The sequence below is a fragment of the Vipera berus genome (genome assembly GCF_964194415.1).
Source record: "Vipera berus genome assembly, chromosome: 3".
Lineage (NCBI taxonomy): Eukaryota > Metazoa > Chordata > Lepidosauria > Squamata > Viperidae > Vipera > Vipera berus.
In genome coordinates this window covers 161,765,674-161,790,711 of record NC_138204.1, presented here as the reverse complement: position 1 = coordinate 161,790,711, position 25,038 = coordinate 161,765,674, and the positions used below count along the sequence as shown (strand labels likewise).

The 25,038-nt window shown below is 37.7% G+C and overlaps 1 protein-coding gene across 1 annotated transcript in view; it reads right to left on the bottom strand.

Annotated features, from left to right (window-relative positions):
* The window catches only part of LOC308665629 (cadherin-19-like), an 89,782-nt gene that overhangs the window by 5,768 nt on the left and 58,976 nt on the right, over positions 1 to 25,038 (bottom strand). Inside the window, exons 6-10 of the mRNA XM_081323707.1 lie at positions 20,484 to 20,668; positions 16,948 to 17,204; positions 15,932 to 16,068; positions 11,128 to 11,249; positions 207 to 324 (exon numbers count right to left, since the gene is read on the bottom strand). Coding sequence (XP_081179833.1) covers positions 207 to 324; positions 11,128 to 11,249; positions 15,932 to 16,068; positions 16,948 to 17,204; positions 20,484 to 20,668 — 819 coding nt within the window. The remainder of the gene's footprint in view (positions 1 to 206; positions 325 to 11,127; positions 11,250 to 15,931; positions 16,069 to 16,947; positions 17,205 to 20,483; positions 20,669 to 25,038) is intronic.

Below are 25,038 nucleotides of genomic sequence, written 5' to 3'. Positions count from 1 at the left end.
CTTTGAGGAAATGTATCTCAGGCTGTGATTCCTCAGCCATGACAGCTGCTGATATATCAGCAGAAGGGAGAACCCGGGGTGGGTAATGACCTTGGAGGCCATTTTTCCAAGTAAGTGAAACACCCCTTTGATATAAAAGTTTCTGTTTCTAATCTAATAATGACAAAAGTGAATTCAAATATCTCAAAACCATGTTTAATACCTACTTTCATTATCTTCAAGTTCAAAACTGGAATTGTTTTTGCTCTCTTCCATCAAATAGAATGAAAAATTATGGTTTTCCATTGCATCATCTTTATCTACTGCACTGATCGTTTGGATGAGCTAGAAACAAAAATCAATAAACAATGTGTTTAGTGCCAAAGATTATTGCTTGGCTTTTAATTCAAAGGGTCACAACCGCAGGCAATATATTTCGATCAATTAACAAGGTTACAATTGTGCTTGTCTCCAAAGGGCAGGAAATGTATTTACTGCTGCTACAAACTCACATTATTTAGTTCAATCTCTCTTAGGAGTGTTGGTTTTAAAAAAAATGTCCCACAATTATGCCACTTGATTTTGTATTGATTGGAAGGAGATAAGCAGTAAATTCTTGAGGTAACACAAATTACTTTTAGAACAGCAATGCAAAGGTTAACTAAAGTTTTCATAAGCAGCAAAGAGGGAGAAGAAAAGGAAATGAATAAAGTATTCTACCCTTTGTTTTTCAAGATGAAAAGTATAATTTTCTATGTTTGAACACATCCTTCAATACCAAAAACCTATTTCCTTCCTGTGCACAAATCTCATTGGCATCACTTAAATGATGTATTATACTAGCTATGACCCCAAGATTGTGACAGTTTCATGTGCTGAATTGTTGATTCTTTGTGATTGTAATAGATTATGAGAACATTCAGCTGTGTTTTCAAAGAAGGAAGATAATCCCCACTGACACATATCAAACTAAATTACAGTTTGTAAGAAAAATTAAAAATAAGCATGTTTGCATTAAAAATGGGATAAATTTCACATCTTATAAACATGTCATGTTACAATTGCCATAATAAGCCATCATTTCCATTGCAAAAATAAATATCTGCTACTATTGTCAGTAGATGTTGTTTACCGATTCATACGCTATTTTGAAAACATTCTTTAATTTCCCATTTCACTTCAATTTTTTAAAACACCCCTTAATGTTTGACCAGTTGGCATTAGAAAACCTAGTTTGACTTAAACCAGAAAATGGAGGCATATTTCCATTAATTTCAATGTTTTAAAATTGTTTTACCTCTTTTTTCCTTAAAAACAAGCAACACCTTGACTTTATCATCATGTCCTATTGTAATTAAGAAGTGCATGTTTCTTGTTGTAACTGTCTTAAAAGAAATATTATGATTACATCAGTGATATACATTTAGTTCACCCATCACCCATGGGAAAATGTGCTTTGGAATAGCATATTTTGTGAACCCAGGCATTTACGGATTAGTGACATGGGGCTGAATCAGCAAATTACAACTAGACTTCTGTATGAATGAAATTGTTGATTCAGCCTACCAGGATTGCAGTAGGTGTCAGTCCAACTTCCTGTTTCAGCATTCCTCTCATGGACTTTCTAAGCAGTGTTTCCTGTTGCTATAGTTGAATAACAGAATAGGAAGGAACCTTATAGGTCTTCTAGTCCAATCTCTTGCTCAAGCAGGCAACCCTATGCCACTTCAGACAAATGGTTGTCTAATCTCCAGTGTTGGAATACCCACAACGTTTGGAAGCAAGTCATTCCACTGATTAATTGTTCTTCTCTCCTTTATTAGTTTCCATCCATTACACTAAAGTGACTGACTTTTAAAATCATACTTAGATTTTTTTAAAAAATTTTTAAAGATGTGATCAAAGAAACATTTTACACACAACATAGGTTTTATGGTTGGTGCATGTTTTCCATACTTTTTCTTCCTTTGATATATTCCTGTACCAGCAATCACACACTGAGAAGTAAACATCCATTTCTCAGGGTTAAATAATGAGGATGAAGATGTGCTAATCTTTTCTATGTGCTCATGTTTTGATAGTGTTTTACCTATTAGAATATAGATAGTTATAGACAGCAAATGTCAGGCATTCATTCATTCATTCATTCATTCATTCATTCATTCATTCATTTATTTATTTATTATTTAAATTTATATGCTGCCCTTCTCCCTGAGGACTCAGGGCGGCTCACAATAAAAATTAAAAAACATAGGATATTTTTTTTAAAAAAAGAATTAAACAATAAATACAATAATTACGTGATGATTAAAAACCCAATAAAACCTAATTAGAAAACCATAGTCAGTCCAGACCCACTTGTTGGAACAACCAAGTCTTCAGGGCACGGCGGAAGGACCGAAGGTCAGGGGTCATCCGCAGCTCCGGGGGTTATTCGTTCCAGAGGGTCAGTGCGCCCACAGAGAAGGCTCTCCCCCTGGGGGTTGCCAGCCAGCATTGTCTGGCCAACGGTACCCTGAGGAGGCCAACTCTGTGGGAGCGAACCGGGCGATGGGATGTTGACAATGGCAGCAGGTGATCTTGCAAGTACCCCAGGCCTAAGCCATGCAGGGCTTTAAAGGTTATTACCAGCACCTTGAATTGCACCCAGAAGGCAACCAGAAGCCAATGCAGCTCGTGCAGGAGTGGTGTAACATGGGAGATACTTTCATGAGCACCTGCACGGCCGCACTTTGCACCAGTTGAAGCCTCCGGGTGCTCTTCAAGGGCAGCCCCATATAAAGAGCATTGCAGTAGTCCAGGCGAGAGGTGACGAGGGCATGAGTAACAGTGCATAGGGCATCTCGGTCCAAAAAGGGGCGCAACTGGTGCACTAGGCGAACCTGTGCGAAGGCCCGCCTGGTCACAGCCGTTAAATGATCTTCCAAATTAAGCCGTGAATACAGGAGGACACCCAAGTTGCGAGCCCTTTCTGAGGGGGGCAATACCTCTCCCCATTAAAAGAGAAGGAACTAGATGGACAACACGAGATGCTGGTATCCACAGCCATTTGGTCTTGGAGGGGTTGAGCCTGAGCCTGTTCCTTCCCATTCAGACCCGCACCGCCTCCAGGCATTGGGACATCACGTCAAGGGCATCACTGGGTTGGCTCGGGGTGGAGATGAATAACTGAGTATCATCCACATATTGGTGATACCTCACCCCAAAGCCACAGATGATCTCACCCAGTGGCTTCATATAGATGTTAAACAGGAGGGGGGAGAGAACCAACCCCTGAGGCACTCCACAAGTGAGGGGCCTCGGGGTAGATCTCTGTCCCCCTGCCAATACAAACTATGAGTGGCCCAAGAGCTAGGAGGAGAACCACTGTAAAACAGTGCCTCCCACTCCCAAGCCCTCAAGCCGTCGCAGCAAGATACCATGATCGATGGTATCAAAAGCCACTGAGAGGTCAAGTAGGACCAGGACAGAGGAACAACCCCTATCCTGGGCCTGCCAGAAATCATCTACCAGTGTGATCAATGCCGTTTCCATACTGTAACCAGGTCTGAAACTGGACTGGTACAGGTCCAGATAGTCCGCTTCCTCCAGGAATTGCGGGAACTGACGCACCACCACACTCTCGACAACCTTTGCTACAAAGTGAAGGTTGGAGACAGGACAGTAGTTGTTAAACAAGGATGGGTCCAGAGCAGGCTTCTTGAGGAGGGGCCTCACCACTGCCTCTTTCAAGGCAGAGGGGAAGACACCCTCTGTCAAAGAAGCATTGACCACTGCCTGGAGCCATCCCCCTGTCACCTCCCAGGTGGCTGAAACCAGCCAGGAGGGACATGGGTCCATTAAACAAGTGGTAGTGCTCAGTTTATGCATAATCCTGTCCACATCATCCAGAGTCACAGGGTCAAACTCACCCCAAATGGTATCATCAAGACCTGCCCCCTCCACTCCACCGGACTCCACCCAGTCAGAGTCCAAGCTAGTCTGGATCTGAGAAATTTTGTCCTGCAGATACTGTACAAATTCCTCAGCCCTACCCTGCAAGGGGTCATCCCTCGGTCCCTGGTTAAACAGGGAGCAGGTCACTCTAAACAGGGTGGCTGGGCAATTATCTGCGGATGCAATGAGAGCGGAAAAGTAAACATGCTTTGCTGTTCCATCGCCACTAGGTAAGACTTAAGATAAGTTCTTAGCTGTGTTCAATCAGATTCGGATCCGCTGGACCTCCAACAGCTCTCTAGGCGTTTTTTCCGATGCTTCATCTTCCGGAGCCCCTTGGTGAACCAGGGGGCCACCCGGGGTCTGCGCTGGGTCAGATGCCACAAAGGCACAACTCGATCCAAGGCCCCAGAAGCCTCCCTCTCCCAGGCTTCAACTAGGGCCTCGGCCAAGTCGTGGGCCAGGGAGGCAGGGAATATCCCAAGCTCCATCTGAAAGCTTTCAGGGTCCATCAGGCACCTGGGGTGGAACCACCTAATCGGCTCTGCCTCCCAGCGGCAGGGGGTGGTGAACTGAAAGTCCAGTTGGAGAAGGAAGTGATCGGACCATGAACTGTTTTGTCTCCTATATCTTAACTGATCCTATGAAAGCTTTATTTCATAAAGCAAGATACAGTTAAATTTAAACATGCATTGAAGTATTTATTGTCTATTTGGTATGCACATGTATTTATAACACATTTGGGACAGAATTCAGCAAAATCAATGAGTTACTAAAAATATTAATTCTGATGTTGTGGCTGAATTAAAAGGGAAAAATCATCTAGAGAAGTACATAGTAAGATATTTTTGGCACTTTTCTTATTTCTTAAACCTGAGGTGGAACCATAGTTTAGTGGCTGAATATGTGATTTCCATGCAAAATACCCCAGATTCAGTTTCTGGCATCTCCAAACCGAGCTGGGGAAAAAAATCTTCCTGGCAACCTTAGAGAACAGCAGCCAGCCATTATTAACTACCAAGGATTAGATGGACCACTGGCAGCTTTCCATGCTCCTAATTTGGCATCTAACAGCCAAAGGAAGAGGGAATTGCTTAGTAAACAGCCAGATTTCCTTGCATCTTTCCCCAGAATTAAAGTGTCTACTGGCAATATAAGAAGAAAAAGTAAATTGTCTGTTTGGTATTTAACTGAAAGTAGCTGTCAGGTTCCCTTTTTTGGGTATTCTGGTGGAGGGAGGAGGAGGTTCCAGGGTAGCATTCTTTGCATGCTTTCATTTTGCCATAACTGCATGGGAATTAGGGAGGGGGATCATCTTTGGAGATGGAATGGATTCCCTCCCAGCCAGTTCCAGTTTGACTCCAAGGTTGCTGTGCCTTGAGGATGACCCGTTATCTATCCTGTACCTCAGCATTCTCAAAAAAAAAACCAACCCTTGCGGCACTGTATTGTCTACTGGTGGACTGGTCAGGGAGGTTGGGTTTCCAAGTGGGAAGAATAGCTTGGTGCTTTGCATGGGAACGTTAGATTCCTCTTGACCTTACTGCAACCACAGTTTCTCACTAAAGGTTCTTTTGATTAACCACATGGTGTCAAGAGTTGTACTTTTCTGAGAGGGCCAGTTGGGACAAGTCCTTACATTACCTAATGACACTGAATAAATAATGACACAACTGGTTTTGAGTCAGGAAATTGGTGATGAAAGAAGGTTAAGTCCCCACTTTGCAGACTCGTCTATAGTCTTGGATATTTCACATTGTGTTCAGTTGGGTGTTAGATTAATTACTTAAATGTAACAAATGATTGGATATGCCATAAAACAAATTTTAAAAACAACAGTAGTGCACTAATCATATTTGGATCAAGGTTTAGAATGCAAAAGTAATATAGATACACTATATTTTGGAAACTCAGCATATGTAGTTCACTTACTGATCGTAATCTAATTGCTAAGAACTGTGTTGTATCAAGCCTCATTAATCTGAAAACTGAAATTATCTACAAGGCAATGAAAAAGACAACTGGGCACCTGCCTAACATTTGCTTAAACAGACTATGTGTTTGCAATAGTAATTTAACACTCAGGGAAGGCTATTCCTATTGATGCCGGCTAGAGACATTTTCCCACATTTATTTCTACAAGTTGTCATTCAGTCTGATAAAAGGCAATTTGCATTCAAAATTGTTTTGAGAGAGTAGAGAAATTTGGAAACACTTTATGGTTAGAGTAGAATTTTGCACTGATTTAGCAAGGAGATGGCTCTGTATCTGTTGTCCTTTACTTTGCCCTTGTCTCTCCATCAGTTCACATCAGCTTCTATTCTTCTCAGACTTCCAGTAAATCCTAAAAGAAGTTATCATGGTGGAAAAGCTATGAATAGGCTTTTTCAGTAATGGTATTCTCAGACAAATTTGGAGAAATTGTCCCCAGAAGTTTGGAAAAGAGTTTGGACAGGATGATTGGCCTAGCTTTAATATCTACCACCACAAAGAGCAAATAGATGCATCATGCAGATAATTAGGAGAATTATGAAAGAACCACACTTTAAAAATATGTGATCAGAATTGTTTTTAAATTCCAGAAAAGAGTGAAGGTTTTTCAAGGATATTCTATTTCTACTTCCAAAATAAATAAATCTGTCTGGCTACTTGATTTGGCAAGATAGGATAATGTAATCTCACCATTTGGCCTAGATTTAGACATGGTGAAACCCTAAGATATGAAAAGCTAGAGTGGTTCTGCATAGTAAGTAGAACAACAAAAAACTGAACTTGAGAAAAAATACCACCAAGATGCATCATAAATTCATTGCTCAGTGGGAAACAGCCCTCTTTGATCAGAAAGCATGAATGCATGCAGAAATAAAGCATACTGTAATTAATGAGGATCATCTAAAACATATGGAGATGTTCATATATAATACTATAACAAAATGTAATAAATGGAAAAGAATCTGAAATGTTCAGTCCCTCCCTCAGATTGTAACTCCCTAAGCAGCACATTGTTTCGTTCATGCTTAAAGCTAGCTCTAATAACCTTGGAGTATAGGCTAATATCCAGAGTGCTGTCAGCTTAGCTACATAGTCCCTAGCATAGACAATAATCATCCTATGCTTACAGAAAGCAAATTATATAGAATCAATTCTTCTATACTGGAGCTGACCCTATTATAGAAGATGGCTAGGTTTTAGGTGGCTGCTGAGACCACATCTTCCTTTTGTACTGGGGCAGGAAAAACAACTTGATTCAGATAGTGTCCTTTGGGCAGATGAGATTGATAATGTTCTTCAGTGAACATGAAGTGAAGCTTACTGTACTACATGAATGGGGTGCTTTCTGTAATAGTATTTGATTATGGAAGTTTGATATGCTCCATTTCTAGAGAATTCTACATATATTCCAAACATTGTTCTGATAGTTCTTTGATAGACTTCTATGCATTTGAATATTGTGTTTATTCAATTCATTTTTTCTTGCATTATTGCATTTTTCTTATCTGTTCTTCCCTCAGTAATTCAGGGAAGGAAAGCTGTTTATATATGTGGGGGAGAGGTCAATAAAGTGAATTTTTAACATGGTTTTCACTTATTCAGAAAGCTCCTCCATTAGATGCATTAAAATAGTTGACTTAAATTGTTATTGTTTATAATATTTAGGATATTTTTTGAAAGGGAGCTTATGTCAAGTCAGTAGGCTTCATTTTTATTATAATTGCTGAATGATGTTAAGTGCTAGATAAATAAGTGTTGTTTTACCATTTCTGACTGAAAGTGCACACTTTCACCCACTTTACAATACATTCAATTGAGTAAATTGCCATATTAAATTCAATCCACAGATGATCTTCAAATTAAATATGTACAAATATGGGAAAATAAATTCAATGATTTGTGTTCAGCTGGATGTGATTCTTGCGATTGAACAAACAAAAACCATATCTTCAAGGTATAACATTAGTCACCAGAATGTTTTCAAAGACATTTGGCAAAACAGTTTTCCCATTTCTGTAGAAAATGCACAAATGATGGGTAAATATGATTTTTTGCACAAAATATGTACAAAATTATATATATATATATATATATATATATATATATATATATATATATATATATATATATATATATATATATATATATATATATATATATATCCAGTATAAAATACATTTTGTAACTTTTTCATTTTTAAGCAATCTACTGGAAATAAATAACAATGTAAAACTAACATGGGCTAGTTTTATAGTCATCTGTATATCCTAATTCTATATGAGCAGGAACAAAAGTGGAAGCAATATTAATACAAAGCAAAAATTGCAATATGCCCTATCCCCCTTTAAAAAAATCAGTTCTAGCAAAGACAATGGTATAGTACTTCTTCCTGCTTAGTCTTATCTATAATAGCTAAACAGGAAAGCATTTTCAAGCATTTGCTTTTCACATTATTTTTCTACTGAAAGATTTGAAGCAGAACTTTCCAATCCTTTTTTTCTGTATAGTTCCAGGTCATTATAATTCTAACAGAGTCCAATTCTTTCCTTTGTAATACCTTAGATCAATTTGGTCCCCTTTTGTATTGTTTGATAAATTGCTGCCATTCTGGCATACTGCTTGGGAAGGAAGCATTTTTGAAGGCAATAGAATTTATCTGCAAACTGAAGCCTTTCTGTAGATGGGGTGACCTACCTGCCCTACTATTTCAGGTCTGACATTAAGCAAAGGAATAAGAAGTGAGACTGCTTGGTGCTTCATGTTCCGCAAGCTATGACATCCAAAGGACATCTTTCCATCTCCTTTAACAGAAGTATTTTAACAGTTCTTTTTGATACAAGGGGGGACAAAATCAAGGGCAATTGCAAAGTTTAATTAGACTGGCTAGTGTTTGGCCACTGACAGCAAAAGATTTATGCCTTCAAATGCAGAGCTATCATTAATCAATTTAGTGTGTCTACAAAATTCTTTTAATCCCAAGTGAATTTTGATACTAAAGGTTATCTGCAGCTATTCCATATCAAGATGTGATACTCATATTGTGATATCCGGCTCAGTCCTTCAAGCATCACATGCAATGTAATTGACAATCTGTTCTGTGACTCCCCACCCCCACTTAGGTTCTGCTTTCCCATAAATGATGTATATGATTATTTTTTCCATGCACTAGAGCAGGGGTAGGCAACCTTGGTTCTTTTATGACTTGTGGACTTCAACTCCCAGAATTCCTGAGCCAGCATAGCTGGTTCAGGAATTCTGGGAGTTGAAGTCCACGAGTCATAAAAGAGCCAAGGTTGCCTACACCTGCATTTAGAGCAATGTTTCTGAATCTTGAGAACATTAAGATGGATGGCTGAGGAATTTTGGGAGTTGAAGTCCACACATTTAAAACTTGCTAATGTTGAGAAACACTGCACTAAAGTTCTGTGTCTTTCAGGAGAATGACCAAGTTGTAGAAACAGAATTGAAATACTGCTCTCCTATCTTCTCCTTTGACATTTAACATGGGACAAGAATATTATAGAAAGGAAATGCATAGTTTTTCTTCCCATTGACTATTCTTCATCAATTCATGCAATAGAATAGCAGTAAAAAGTAAAAGGCTACTTAGCAGTTTTATCAAAACAACTGAAGGTCTATCTCTTTGCACATGCATCAGGATATTGTGTACATAGAAAAGAGGTGATAGCTCAAACTACTCTAGCAACCATCTTATCCTTTTTGGCTCTATTCCTGATGTCAGTTTATATACTAATTTATTTATTTAAAGATTTATATGGCTGTCCAACTTGTAAAAATACAACTCTGGAGGTTATACAACAATAAAATAACCACACATATCCTTATTGTCCCATCCTATCTTGAAAATCTAAATAGGAATGTATGGTTAAAATTAAAATTACGGACTTGTGGGGAGGTTGACCTATTCACACAAAACAAATGATATTCTTGCTCATCTGCTAAATTATGCATACAGTTAATGGTTTCTTAACTGTGAGAGAATCTTCTCTCATAGTCAGCATGCTCCAATTAGATAATGGCAATGCCTGCTTATTAGAAATGCACGGTGTAGAGATCAACATGTGTGTCATATCATGCTAAGCATGATGATGATTCAAATGTCAGACATCATGGTGCAGTTGCATTACCATATAATTTGTTGGATGGTATGATGACACACATTCTTGTTTTGATACTATCAGCCCTCCCAGGTAAACCATGTTTAAAAAAACATGGAAATCATTATTCTTAATCATATAATACTATGACTTTATCAACTGAAGACACAGATACACAGAAATAAAGCTTTGCTGGAGGCAAATTACATCAAACTGTGAGGATTTCTATTACCTAGGTAATATAATTTAATATTTCAAGTAGAGGATGGAATTATTTTGATTCTTAAAATTATTAAGATTCTAAGAACATCTCTACTCTACAGGTTTATTAGTCTTGCGTAGAATGAAGAACCAATCAAATTATGACCCACAGGTGAGGATAGATGTCTTAGCCAATCAGTGCTCGGTTTTGACCAGGAAATGAAAACTAAAACAAAATGATTATTCTGCAGATACATTTGCTATTTATGACAGGTCAAATTCAGTCCCATCATTAATTGGTGGGAGGATTATTATTTTTTCCATAAGCAGAACTTAGCACTTGGAAGTCCCCAAAGAAACTACAGTTTATATGAACAGCTAAGCCAGCATTGCAAGTTGCTGACATTAAAATCCAGTAACCCTAAATTGGAGATAAAAGACAATGCAGATCAGATCATGTCTTGGAGATGAGGATTGCAGCTTCTCAATACTATTTTATTTTCTTATCTATGCCCACTTTACAACAGTGAAGGATAAAGCATAGAGAGAGGTAAAGGAAAGCTAAGTAGAGGATAAAAATCAGTGGGGGTTTTTTGGTAGGTAATACTTCATTTTTAATCCTAGCATACATCCATTTTGGAAAGACAAACACAACAATATATGGCTATGAAGATACAAGAAACCTGAGGTCAGGACAAAGCCTCTCCTTGCATTTCTGATGTAGAAGAAACAAAGAACAATGTTATAACTAGATAAGTCAATAGTGACAGCTGAAAGAATTTACTCCAGATGCATTTATGAACAAAAAAAGTCTTACAAAATTTCCTACAAGCAGAAGAAAGAAACACTGGTAGATTTTAGGAGAATTTTAATACTATTTATGAAACAATGTTAGTCTTACCTGCCCAGCTCTTGAATTCTCACACACATACGTCTCATAGTATTCTGCAAATTCTGGTTCATATTCATTTGCATCAAGGACTTTAATATAAACATTTACTTCTGACATTTGTTTTGGGTTTACTAAATCAGAAGAAAACAAAAATAAAAAAGAACAACAGAATGGAAAGTCAATAGCTTTTTATTTATTTATTTATTTATTTATTTATTTATTTATTTATTTATTTATTTATTTATTTATTTATTTATTTATTTATTTATTTATTATTTATTTATTTATTTATTTATTTATTTATTTATTTATTTATTTTTCTATACCGCCCTATTTATGAAGGACTCAGGGCGGTTTACAGGGCAGTGTATAAAAGACAATATAAAAAAATAATATAAAATTATAATTTTTCTAATGTTAAAAGTTCTCTTTATCTTCAAAAATCTTTTCTAAGGAACATTGTGATATTCAGTTTAGATTTTAATAAAAAGTATTATATACAAGACTATTCCACATTAATATATGACATATGACACACTAAAATAATCACAATAAAAACAATGTGTTTTGCATATTTTTATATATCATGTTATAAAGAATCTTCAGTAATGATAATATAAGAAATGATTCAAAAATGATTGAGTACAATCTTGACAACCGCAAATATTAATTCAGGCACATTCTGTGTTTGATTATTGCTATAATATAGCTTACAGAAATTAAACAGAAAAAAAATCCTTTATGACTTCAAAAACAAAAGGAAGGAAGGAAGGAAGGAAGGAAGGAAGGGAGGGAGGGAGGGAGGGAGGGAGGGAGGGAGGGAGGGAGGAAGGAAGGAAGGAAGGAAGTTTTGTAAATAATTGAGTGAATATATGTTAATCTCAAATCCTTTTGCACAGATGGGTCTTTGCTTAAGGCATTCAGAGAAGCACTATATAACAATGAATTGCCCTATATTTAAATTAGCTTAACTATCAAGATGATTTGTGAGCTGAAAGCTAGACAAATGTATAAAGCCACACTTTTTCCTTAATTGCTTAAGTGAATTAAAGCACAATATGGTACAATTTGCTCTGATATATACTCAACTGAAATCAGTGGAACTAAGGCCTATGCAAGAAAGTATTCAAAAATTGCAGCTGTTACCTTCTACTTTACCTTTCTACTAGTGAACAATTAAATAAATAGTAAAGTAAAAGATTGATTATTCACTAAAAAGAAAGATGAAAGAGTTTCTGGAAATAATTTCAACACCCGTCTGTGAGAATTGTCCATTGTGCCAACATGCTATAAATACATATAATATCAGAAAATTGTCCTTTGGATAAATAATTTCTTTTGAGTATTTATGTAGCATAAAATGGAAGCTAATATGAAATTATGCAATCAGGTAACTTAATTCTCTGAAATCTTTTGCTGTGCTATATGAGAAAGATTGTGTAGTAAATATGATATTGTTTCAAACAAAATATTCTAGGGTATTTGTTACAGTATTTCTTGTTCTCATGTTGAACTATTTTAAAACAATTAGTTCTGTCACTGGTTGGTAAGGCAACTAATATGCAATCAATCTGGCTTATTTTTAAGAACTGGAATATAGGATTACTAAAATTAATTCACCATTTATTGGTAAAGCTATGCAGTCAAGAGGTATGAAATGTAATTTTCAAATGTAATAAACATTTAATATTTGAATATATGTTTATTCCTCTCCTCCCCTCCCCACCAAAATTATGTTTTACATGCTCATTATTTTTTAAAAAAAATCTTTCTTTTTCAGTTAAAGTTAATTTACAATAAATCTAATTATAAAGTTAATTTATAATATGTACATAAAGACAAAGTGTGGTACAATTATAGTAATTTTCTTTTTCACTCCAAAAAAAATCATTTCCCAGATGATTAAGCAACTCAGTTAATACCTACAAGAGTCAGGGCATTTATTTAGGGCAAATTATGCATTCAAATAAAACCCAGGAGATCCAACATATTTTAACATTTTTTTCAGGATGTATAAACTACTTGGAATTTTGAATATATAATTCAAATAATATGACTCCAATAGGCTATTCAGTTAATCTTACTTGAAAAGATAATTTAGGTAAGAGTTTAAGCATTTAACTATTCAAAATTATTATATTCCTCTAAACTCTAAGACCAGGAAGAAGTGGATAACAAGGTAAAAAGTTTTATGACTGGAAGTTGAAAATCCCAATTTGATTTTTTTTTTGGTAAGAAAAAAAATATTTCTTTTTCACTCTACAATTTTGTTGTTTGGTTTATTTCCAGTTTATAGTACTTTTGGAAAAGAGGTAGATATTGACTGAGTAGTTGTAATAAATGAGATTACAATTTCCTAGCCCAAATGCTTATCATTCTGAAATTTCATCAGGTGTAGATCTACATATCATTTCTGCCCTTAGTTCTGGATTTAGCTGCTATTTCTTAAAATAAGTTAACAAGCAACTCCCCTATTCTCTCTTAGATATGTACTATACATCTATATTTCCTTCCATTATTCCCTCTTCCTCTGCAAGTTTTTTAATATGATCTGAAAATACCACAATTCTAAACTAGAACCTCTGAATAAATTTTAGGTCATTCTTTGATCAAACTGATTCTGATACTCAAAGTCTAACTGAAGAAGCTTCTTGAATGAGAAATGAAGCATCTTCAAGCCAAAAACAAAGTCTAGTTGCCATTTGAAGGGGGGGGGGAAAGGACCTTTGGGATTACTTTTGTCTTATTTTCCATTTTTTTAAAAAAATAGTTTTTTTTGAGTATTTTAATTGTTTGTCTCTTTGGAACATTCATAAGCATAGCAAGATGTAAGTGCTTATTTAAATAAACAACTAGTAGAATTATAGTTAGATAGTCTTGACTTTTTATAATTATTAAGAATACTTTATAATTAAAGTTCTTTTGCAATGTTTTCTGTGATTTTTAAAAAAGCAAAAATCAAAGAATATGAATGAAAATAATCACATAATGGCTTGAGATTGTTCATGTAAAACTAACTATTTTAGAACACTTAAAATGCTTTATTCATTCAGTTGGGATTCTGAAAAAAAATAACGGAAATGACTTCTCCTTTTATTTGGCTTAAGTGTTTGTCTGTATTACCCTTTTAATGGAAAAACATACAGTTTGTCCTTTTCAAGAACCAATCTTAAGATAGGAAAAACTGTCCTTTTATGATTTGCATTTACCTTTTTATTATGAGGAACTAAAAATTTAACAGAGATTGTTTAGTTCTAATTCTAAGTATTATTTTTTTTTAAAAAATAAGGAAGTAACATCTGAAGGGCAAGATGATTACATCAAATACAAAGATTAGGCAACCAGCAACTTGCATTGGAATTTAAGATAACACCAACAGGAGAACTGTATACAGTATAGGCGATGCCTATATTCCAACTGTATTCATTTGTTAATCAAATTTACATAGCCACCCAAGGAGACTCTGGGCAGTGTATAACAATAGATAGCAAGCTAGAAAATAAAAACAGAAAATGCTATTATAACAAATTATAGATATCCTTAAAAAAATGCAACCCATAATTAAAGGATATAAAAATACCTCCCTCAACAAGGATGCCACCTAGATATATTTCCAGTTCATAGGACACCCAGTGAGCGTGAGCTTAAATGGACTCCAGAAGATGGTAGAGGACAGGAAGGCCTGGAGGAATGTTGTCCATAGGGTCGCGATGGGTCGGACACGACTTCGCAGCTAACAACAACAACAAGGACACCCAGGCCTGGTCACATAACCAGGTTTTAAGGACCTTTCAAAATATCAAAAGGAATGGGGCTATATAGAAGTCTACCTGAATGTACCCTCAGATTCAGACTTAATTTTCTGATTGGAGTTCAGTTAAATGCTGGGTAATTTCATACCACTAATAAAGAAACCTGTGCAATTAACCATAGTCTAATATAAGATAAGCTCCTGTATCAAGAGGACAATTTTATATCCCACAGCGTACCTCAAAATGTTAATTATTTCCATTACACAGGTAGTTCTCAACTTTCAGCAGTTCATTTAGTGACCATTCAAAGTTATAACGGCACTGAAAAAAGTGATTTATGACCGTTTTCCACACTTACAACCATTGCAGCATCCCCATAATCACGTGATCAAAATTCGGATGCTTGGCAACTGGTTCATATTTATGATGGTTGCAGTGTCCACGGATCATGTGATCATCTTTTGTGACCTTCTGACAAGCAAAATCAACGGAAAAGCCAGATTCACTTAACAACGGTCTTACTAATTTAGCAAGGGCAGTGATTCACTTAACAAATATGGCAAAAGAAAAGTCATAAAATGAGGCAAACCTCACTTAACAATTTCCCACTTAGCATCATAATTTGTGGGCTGAAATATAGTCATAAGTCGAGGACTACCTATATTATATTGGTTTTTTTTTTAAAAAAATGTGCTATTTGGTCAAAGGAAATAAAATGTTAGATTTAACCCCAACAAATGCATCCCTTTCTTAATGTTACCTTATGAAACAAGCAACAAAGAAACAAGAATTCTCAACTGCAAATGATGGACCTTTGGAAAATAATTGTTACAAAAAGATATTGGTATCAGAGACATCTGCAGGGTAGTTAAATTAGTCAAGTTGATGGTGGTAAATGCATAGGCCAAGTTCTATTCCTTTTTTCACATGCCTCATAGCAAGGTGGGCTTGGATTTCAGCACCAGAGCTGCCATCTTGACTCTTTGACATCCTTTCCCCATTCCTGCAGATGTCCCTGCATAATGCACATTTGGGATAGGTACCTTAAATCTCCTACTCACTTGATTCTATGGCAGTAACAGTTAGGTTGTGCCAAATCTGTTTCTCTCGGTCCAGAGGTTCAGTTATACTAATTGTTCCATTGTGGGCATTGATGCTGAAAAATGTCTTTAAATGCTTGCTGTGGGCAATAGAATATCTGCACAGGAAAGATTTTTTTAAAAAAGAAAAGGAAGAGGAAGAGAAAGGGTGAGTTTCTGAGACATGGAATACAAAAATTCCTTCATAAAGAAGGATACATAAACTATGGTCAGTCAAGGAAACAGAACTGTGCAGCCATGAATATGGATATGTGTGCTTTGGCTATTCAGAAATCATGAAAAATGAACAGTGACAAACATTTAAAATTCACTACTGCCAAGATCAAAGCCCCTCTTTTTATGCACTGAAATATGTTCATACCTGTATTAGAGTGAAGCAAATCTAAAATGCATTATTCATTCCTCTTTCACAGACAGGCTCACAGCAGGTGAAGCACTCGATTAAAAAGAGACAGTGAAGTGCCACTTGTGAAGTGACTCACACTGGCAACTAAGTTGGGCTACAGCAGCACATTTTTTATTGTGGCTGCTTTGAAACAATGTCAAAGAAAAAAAATACTAAGAGGAGAAAGGCAAAAGAACAACTACCACTTCCATTAAACACAAAGGATGGAAAATCCTTGGAACCTGGAGAACAAAACCGATAGATTTATTTTCACAGACTTAGTGACCCACTTATTTTGCTTAGTTTAGCCTTCCTTCCTTCCCTACCTCTCAGAACAGGAAACTTTATGAAAGTTTCCTTTTTTCTGAATCCCAATGAAGCAAGGGATACACCGCAAGCAGGACGTTCATCTACAATCTCCATTCCAGTAAAAAGTTACCAGTACACATGTAATGTTCAGATGTACAGCACCCCAAAGCCTACACCAACAGTCCTGGGGGAGTAGTCTTCAATATCACTAAAAACCATATAATAATAATAATATGTCCAGCCATATCTATATCCAGGGCATATCTTAAGATTCGGGGTGTACCTGATTGGACTGTCAATGTTATCTGGATCTCTGGCACTCACAGTCCCCACAAATGAGCCATTCCAGTTGTCTTCAGCAACCTCCATAAAGAATTCCTCTGATACAAAAGCTGGAGGTTCATCAGCGTCCTTCACTATGATCCTGAGAATAGTTTCATCTTCAAACTTAGTGTCTTTTTCAAGAAAGCGCTTTTCAATGTGTCTGTTAATGCCTTTAACTTTTATTTTGTATGCCCTTTGGCTTTCATAATCAACTGTCTGTAAAAAAAAAAAGAAAATCCAATACAGAGAATTTAACAACCATAAGCAGGTAATTGAAAAATAGTGCTTCAGTTTCAGAGGGAATGTTTTCAAAATAGGCATGTTATCTTTATTTCATTTTTTTCCTATTAAGGGAAGAAAATGTTAGTGTAATCCTCATGAGCACACTTTCTATAGTTACCTTTCTTACTACTGTAGTTTGATTTTGGTAGTACAAGTCATTGTGTCATGTTTCATCCTGTCCAGTGATCTGACAACTTCCCTGGATTTCCCATCCAAGGGAAAGAGAATCATCATGAAAAAATCCCTCCGATCTTCCAACCCAGGAACCATGGGGAGATAAGGAAGAAGCAGAATTGTAAGAGAGGGATCAATTCTGAGACAGAATGGAACAACTTATCATGGCCATCTCACCATGGCCATCTCACCATGGTCAACTCATTGTGGCTATCTCACTGTGGCCAACCCGGTGTGGCCATCTCGCCACAGCCAATTCACTGTGGACTACTTGCTGCTGGACAGTTGCTCTTTGGCAAGTTGGCCACAGCGAGTTGGCCGCAGCAAGATTGCCATGGTGAGATAACCACAATGAGTTGTCCTGGACCCTTTCTGGGTCCAACAGAACACAAAGTCTTTGCAATGAACAGTTGTGATTACTCCATAAAAACAGAAGCAGCACTGGTTGCTGCCCTTTATAACCATTTTATCCTTGGCTGCTGGATTGGGTCATTATTTTTTATGCTAATGTCATTTATTTTTCTTCCAGCTGATCTAATGATGATCTATAAACATTACTATTGGTACTCTTGGTCATTGTTTTTTACTTTTTTTCCAGCATATCTTTGTCCTATCCTTGCACTTCCTACCTGGCATCCATTTAATTTCCACCCATTCTGTGTCCACTGTACTGCAACATTTTTAAGTACTTCAGTAGCAACACAAGCATATTGGAAGGAAGTTACACAATTAGAATGAATGCTATTCCTTTACTTCTATGAATCTAGACCATCAGTTCTCCATTTCTCCAAAGTTTCTATGGGCCTACAGTTGAAAGAAGGAATAATCTGTGTCTTTTGCTTTGATGCAATAAGGTGAGTAATTAGTGGGAACACTTTAGAATATATGAAGGGAGTCTAAAAGCATGCATGTGTGGAAAAATTTCAGAAAGCAAAGGAAGAGAATGGGGACTATTGAGAAGAAAAAGTCCCTAAAAGAAAAAAGGTAGACTCCAGTAGAGCCAATCAATACAGGTCATCCAATAAGATTTGCCTTTCCTATATAGATTAGAAGGCCAAAATGCAGGGGCTGAACAATCATAGCTTGAAAAAGCTATAGACTGAGCACCAATCCAGCTTCATTGCCAAACCTCTACTAACCAGACTGGATATTAAAAGCAACATGGGAGGTAAGTACTGTAGTTTAGCTTGCAGTGCAAAATTAGACTTAATAAGGACTGCTCAAAAGAATTATTTGTGTTAAGCCAACAGAACACATTTCTTGAGACAATCTGAAGTCAGCAGAGTTTAGCACAGAATATTTAACTTTCTCAGTCAGGAGCGATTAACACTGTTTGTTTCTAGGTATGCAACAAATAAGCTGCCTGTTTTATGAATACATTATATTGATCATGCTAATGCAGGATGAAATCTTGGAAAGTAAGATAGAATGGCTTTTAGATTTATTACAACCAGTGCTTTTTTTCTAAAAAAAAAAAAGGTGCCGGAACTCACAGGTGCTGTCACTGGGAGCGATGCCAGTGTCTTGCTACGGCGTCGCCGCCTGTCCTTTGCATCCCCTGCCCCTGCGGCTCAGAGCCACATGCCGGGATTCCCCTCCCCGCAGTTGCCATGCCGCGGCTCGTGCTGAGCCCCCACCCTGAGCTGCTCTGAACCCTGACCCAGAGCTGTGTTCCTTGTGGCAGTGGTCTCCGGCACCAAACAGCCTCTTTCCAACCACATCCAGAAAAATTTGTAACAAACATTGGAATTCTCAAGGCCATGGTTGGTATTTCCCAGCAATCTGTTACTGGAAGGAAAAAGCAATCCCTGCTGTGTTACTGATCCCAGAGAAGCATTTGCATGTATGCAGGTATCCTTAGGGTGCCATAGTTATGGATGAGAAATATTGGTTGCAAAATTGGCATTTCTGGATGTAATACAGATATTTTGGATGTATTTTTGTTTCTTTGCATGTCTGATATTTTTAAAAAGGCATATGCTACTGACTACACTTATGCACATGTGTAACATCTTTTGCTAAGATACATGACCACTGCTTGCCCAGAATGTGAAAAGTGAAAGATTGTGACTAAACAAAAATTTAATGTACAGATAATACCACCAGAAATTATTTTAGCCTTTTTAATAAATGTTGTTATTGATGTTGAGCTCACCATGGAAAACATCATATATTGTTATGTATATACTAGGTTAATTATTTAAACACTGAAGTGCAACATAACTAGATTCTAAATAATCCATTTTTCAAAACACACAACAGTCCAAACAGTAAAAGTAAAGTCCAAATTAAGAATATTTCATTCTTAAGAATTGTTTAATTTAAAGTGGTTTAGTTGTAATAGATGGTTATATATTCAAAATAGTTTTCAAGAGTGTACAAAAGATACTGTTTTTTTTCTAGCATGAGCTAAATTAGACATATTACATTGAGAAAAATGTTTCTCATTTCTTTCCTGTTACCTTTATTGATTTCATTGCAGAGATGTTAACATAGGAAATAGATTATTTTGTTATCTAATTTTACCTTCCAAAAGACAGAAGCAGATGAAAAATGTGAGGTTCTTTCCTGTTGGCTTTTTTGAATCAGCTGTTTTAGATTCTAAAAGTTTAGTTCCTAAAGAAGTAACCTTGTAAATAATTTTAATGTCCTCCTCTAGTGCAGGGTAGGCAACCTTGGCTCTTTTATGACTCAAGGACTTCAATTCCCAGAATTCCTGAGCCAGCATGGCTCAGCTTGGAAACCTCTCTCTTTCCCCTCAGCGTGGCTGGCTCAGGATTTCTGGGAGTTGAAGTCCACGAGTCATAAAAAAGAGCCAAAATTGCCTACTCCTAAAGCCAATAGAGGGACCTTTCTTTCTTTCTTTCTTTCTTTTTTGCAAAAAAAAATGGTGCCGGAAAGCCATTCTGAGCATTCTATGAGAAAAAAAGCCCTGATTACAACTACTCCCCATCCAAGCTTATAATGAGTAAAGCTGTTTGATTTTGCCTCTTTCCCTGTTTGCTGAGATAGTTTGTTATGTAACAAATCTCATCTCACCTTGTTCAATATGACAATTCCTTCCTGGGTCTCATTATTAGTAATGATATAAACAATATGAGGGTTATCTTCTTCTATTATGTAGTCCATAGCTGCATTGTCCCCTATGTCACTGTCATTTGCCATGATTTTGCCAAGGATGATGCCCACAGGAGCTGCCTCCGATACATTCATTTCATAGCGCTCTTAAAGAAAAGGCAATTATTAGTAAAAGCCTGATTAAATGGTGAATGTTCATTTGAAAGCAACAAAATGTAAATTGTGACTCCTTTCTGAGAATCACATTGTTATGTAAAGAATTGTTGTAAGAAATATTTCTTTGTTTGTGCTATTAGTTTATTGTCTTTAATAGCTTTTGACTGTTTAATTTAGCCATTCTTGAATTTCAAAAGAAGTAGCTGTATAGTTTTTCAAATATTGCAATACAGAACTGCTAAACATCTTGTGTCTGCAGTTTTTCCTTTTAACCTGACACATTTACTGTATATCCTTGTTTATAATTAGAATAACACCAGCAAACAGTAGAACATCAAAGTTATCAAACTTCTTAAATTTCAATAGCGATCAATGCCCAAATCCATTACTCAAAGCAGAGATTAAAAATAAAGAACATTCAACCAATTTCCCCACTATATCCATATTATTGTCACCTTTTTTTATTCACTCATATCAAGAGATTACTATATCTCCTCTCCTCCCCCCTGCCCTGGAAGCTTTTTTTATACATCAATCAGATTGATTGTGCTTCTGCTGTCAGAACATGGGATGCCCTCAAAGGCCTATTCTCCCCTTACTTTGATTCTTTTTCCTCTTTGTTCTTTTCCTAATTGGGAAATGAAAGTCCTGGTCTTCTAATGTGTCTCCTTGGTTGAGAGCAACCAATAAATACATAAATAACCACAAAATCCAATGTATATGTTAAAAAAAATGAAGACAAATACATTAAAGCAACTACAATAAGGTTTCATCACATAAAAGTCTTCTGCTCTTACATATGCAAATTAAGATTCTTCTGAACTGTTTTTATTCAAATTACCTTATAAATTTACCCATAATAAATTAAGAACAAAGGCTCTCCCCCCACCCTTTAGTTAGTTATCTTGTTATGTAGCGTTATTTTGTTGCCTATTTTTTAAACTTAATTTCAAAATGCAACTTTGTAGATAACTGGGAGCCACTGTTTAAAGAAATTTATGTAACATGACTGCTCATTTTATTTATATTCTGGTAACTGTTAGGGTGGACTACCATGATCTAATTTATCTAAACCTCTTCTAAAAATGATTAAGAATATATATATATATATATAAATATATATATAAATATATATATAAATATATATATATATATATATATATATATATATATATATATATATATATATATATATATATATATATATATATATATATATATATATATATATATATATATATATATATATATATATATATATATATATATATATATATATATATATATATATATATATATATATATATGGATCTTTGGTTATTCGGGTTTTTCCCCGCGTAGAACTAAAGGTGTAGGAGCGACGTTTCGACGGAATCCCATCCGTCATCATCAGGCTGGTGGCTTCTGCTTCCTTCTTCTGGGAGAAGCATACATATATATATGTAGGTCTAGAGTCTCGGGTTTCTTCCCGCGTTCCTTTCATCTTCAGAAAGTTGTGGCGACGTTTCGACGAAATCCCATCCGTCATCATCAGGCCGGAGTATTCCTCCTGCTGCTTTCAGGAGCAATGTGTGGTCTGTCTGTTCCTTTCCTTCCAACTGCCGGTGGGGCTGTGTTCCGACTGGGTGGAGGCGTGGCTGCTTTCTGATTGGGTGGGGGTGTCTTCCGACTGGGTGGAGGCGTGGTTGTCTTCTGATTGAGTGGAGGCGTGGCTGTCTTCTGATTGGGTGGATGTGTGGTTGTACAATAAAAATTAAAATTAAAATAAATTAAAAATTAGAGTTAAAAAAAATTAAAAACATAATTAAATCCCTGTCAGTCCAGGTCAGCCAGGTGGAAAAGGAGTGTTTTGAGGCCGTGACAAAAGGACTGGAGATCTGGGGCCATCCGAAGCTCAGGGGGAGCTGGTTCCACAGGGCTGGCACTCCCACAGAGAAGGCCCTCCCCCTGGGGGTCGCCAGCCGACATTGTCTAGCCAATGGTACCCTGAGGAGGCCTTCTCTGTGTGAGCATACTGGGAGATGGGAATTCATTCCTGGTAGCAGATGGTCCTGCAAGTATCCCAGGCCTAAGCCATGTAGGGCTTTAAAGGTAAGTACTAGCACCTTAAATCTCACCCGGAGGGCAACCGGTAAGCAATGCAGCTCACGCAGGAGGGGTGTAATATGGGAGTATCGGGGTGCTCCCATCACTACCCATGCAGCCGCACTCTGCACCAGCTGAAGCCTCCGGGTGGTCTTCAAGGGCAGCCCCATGTAGAGAGCATTAGAGTAATCTATACGGGAGGTAATGAGTGCGTGGGTGACTGTACGTAGGGCATCTCGGTCCAGAAAGGGGCGCAACTGGCATACTAGGTGAATCTGGGCAAATGCCCCCCTAGCTACGACTCCAATATGATCTTCAAAACTGAGTCGTGAATCCAGGAGGACGCCTAGAATGCATGCTCTATCAACGGGAGGTAACATTTCTCCTCCTATAACCAAAGATGGAACCTCTTGGACTAAACGAGATGCCGGTACATAAAGCCACTCAGTCTTGGCCGGGTTGAGCCGGAGCCTGTTCTTTCCCATCCAAATCTGTACTGCTTCCAGGCAACGGGACATCACATCGAGGGCATCACTGGGTTGGTTCGGGGTGGAGATGAAAAGCTGGGTATCATCAGCATATTGATGATATCTCACCCCGAAGCCATGGATGATCTCTCCCAGCGGCTTAATATAGATGTTGAACAGGAGAGGCGAGAGTACTGACCCCTGAGGCACCCCACAACTAAGGGGCCTAGGGGTTGACCTCTGCCCCCTGCCAACACCGTCTGCGAACGGCCCAAGAGGTAGGAGGAGAACCACCGCAGAACGGTGCCTCCCACTCCCAACTCCTCAAGATGACGCAGCAAGATACCATGGTCGATGGTATCAAAAGCTGCTGAGAGATCTAATAGGACCAGGATAAAGGAATAACCCCTATCTCGGGCCTGCCAGAGATCATTCACCAGCGCGACCATTGCCGTCTCCATGCTATACCCGGGCCTGAAACCCGATTGGTACGGATCCAGATACTCAGTTTCCTCCAGAACCAAAGGGAGCTGCCATGCCACCATGCTCTCAACGACCTTCGCAAGAAAGCAAAGGTTGGAGACAGGACGAAAGTTATTTAAAATAGCTGGATCCAATGCAGGTTTCTTAAGGAGGGGCCTTACCACCGCCTCTTTCAAGGCGGCAGGGAAGTACCCTTCACTCAGTGAGGCATTGATAACATTGATATATATATAAATATTAGTGGGGTTGTGTGTGGTGCTGGCTTTGTTGCTGTAAGCGGGTTGATTGGTTGTTACATCCTGATTGGATGATGGAGTTATTGTTTGCAGCTGAGTCAGTTGTTTTGTAACATCCTGTGTGGCTGAGGTGTTGGCTGTGTGCCTATTGGTCTTTTGTGTTGTAACGACTTGAGTGTTATAATGACTTGAGTGATGGGCTGATTGGTGACATCCTGAGCTCTAGTGTAGTGATATCCTGAGTTCTAGGCTGCAACATCCTGGGTGGTTGGCTGTGTTGTGACATCCCGAGTCTTAGTATTGTAACCTCCTGAGTTTTGTGATCTAATGTCCTGGGCAGAGGCTGTGATGTAACATCCTGGGCTCTGGTTTGGTTAGGGGTTTGCGGTCTGGCTTTGTGTTTATGGTATGTGTCAGTTTGCTTTGTGTGGGGGTCGGAAGGGGGTGCAGCAGTTGGAGATGCCGCCATGGTTTGGCTTCTAGATGGTTGTTGTATTTTGTCTATGGGGTGTGTAGTGTTCTTAGGCGGGTTCCCAATCAAATAAGGACAGCAGGCTTGGATGCAATCAGCTGGTTTATTACATCTCCACAGGAACAACCTAGCCTGCTTTCAACCCCCCCTTTTATAGTAGAGCTGGCAAGCCTTCAGCCAATCCCCATCTGAGGATTCTCCCGCCACTTCCATCTTCGACCAATCCACAGTGAGCTCATGCGGAGCTGTCAGCTCGCAGCTGTTTATCTGTAGCCGCATGTGGACCTGTTAGCGGTAACCGCGTGTGGAGCTGTCAGCTGTCAAAGAACTGTCAAACTTGTGTTAATCGTTAAATGCTCTTTTAAACTCATATATTACATCCCTCCCCGCCAAATAATTAAACAGTTAACTTATTTACAAGGTCTGTTGTACAATGTTCTTTTTAGCCGGACTCTTGGCTCCCAGGCCACACATAGTCTTTCAAATATGCAGGTGGTTTTCTAGTTCTGATGGAGCGTCTTAGGGGAATGTCAACAGTATTTTCCCCAGAGTCTTTAGTGCTTTGGAGGTTTGAAGCAGCCCTGGGTTTTGCTCCTAAGTGAGGGGTTTCCCCAGGG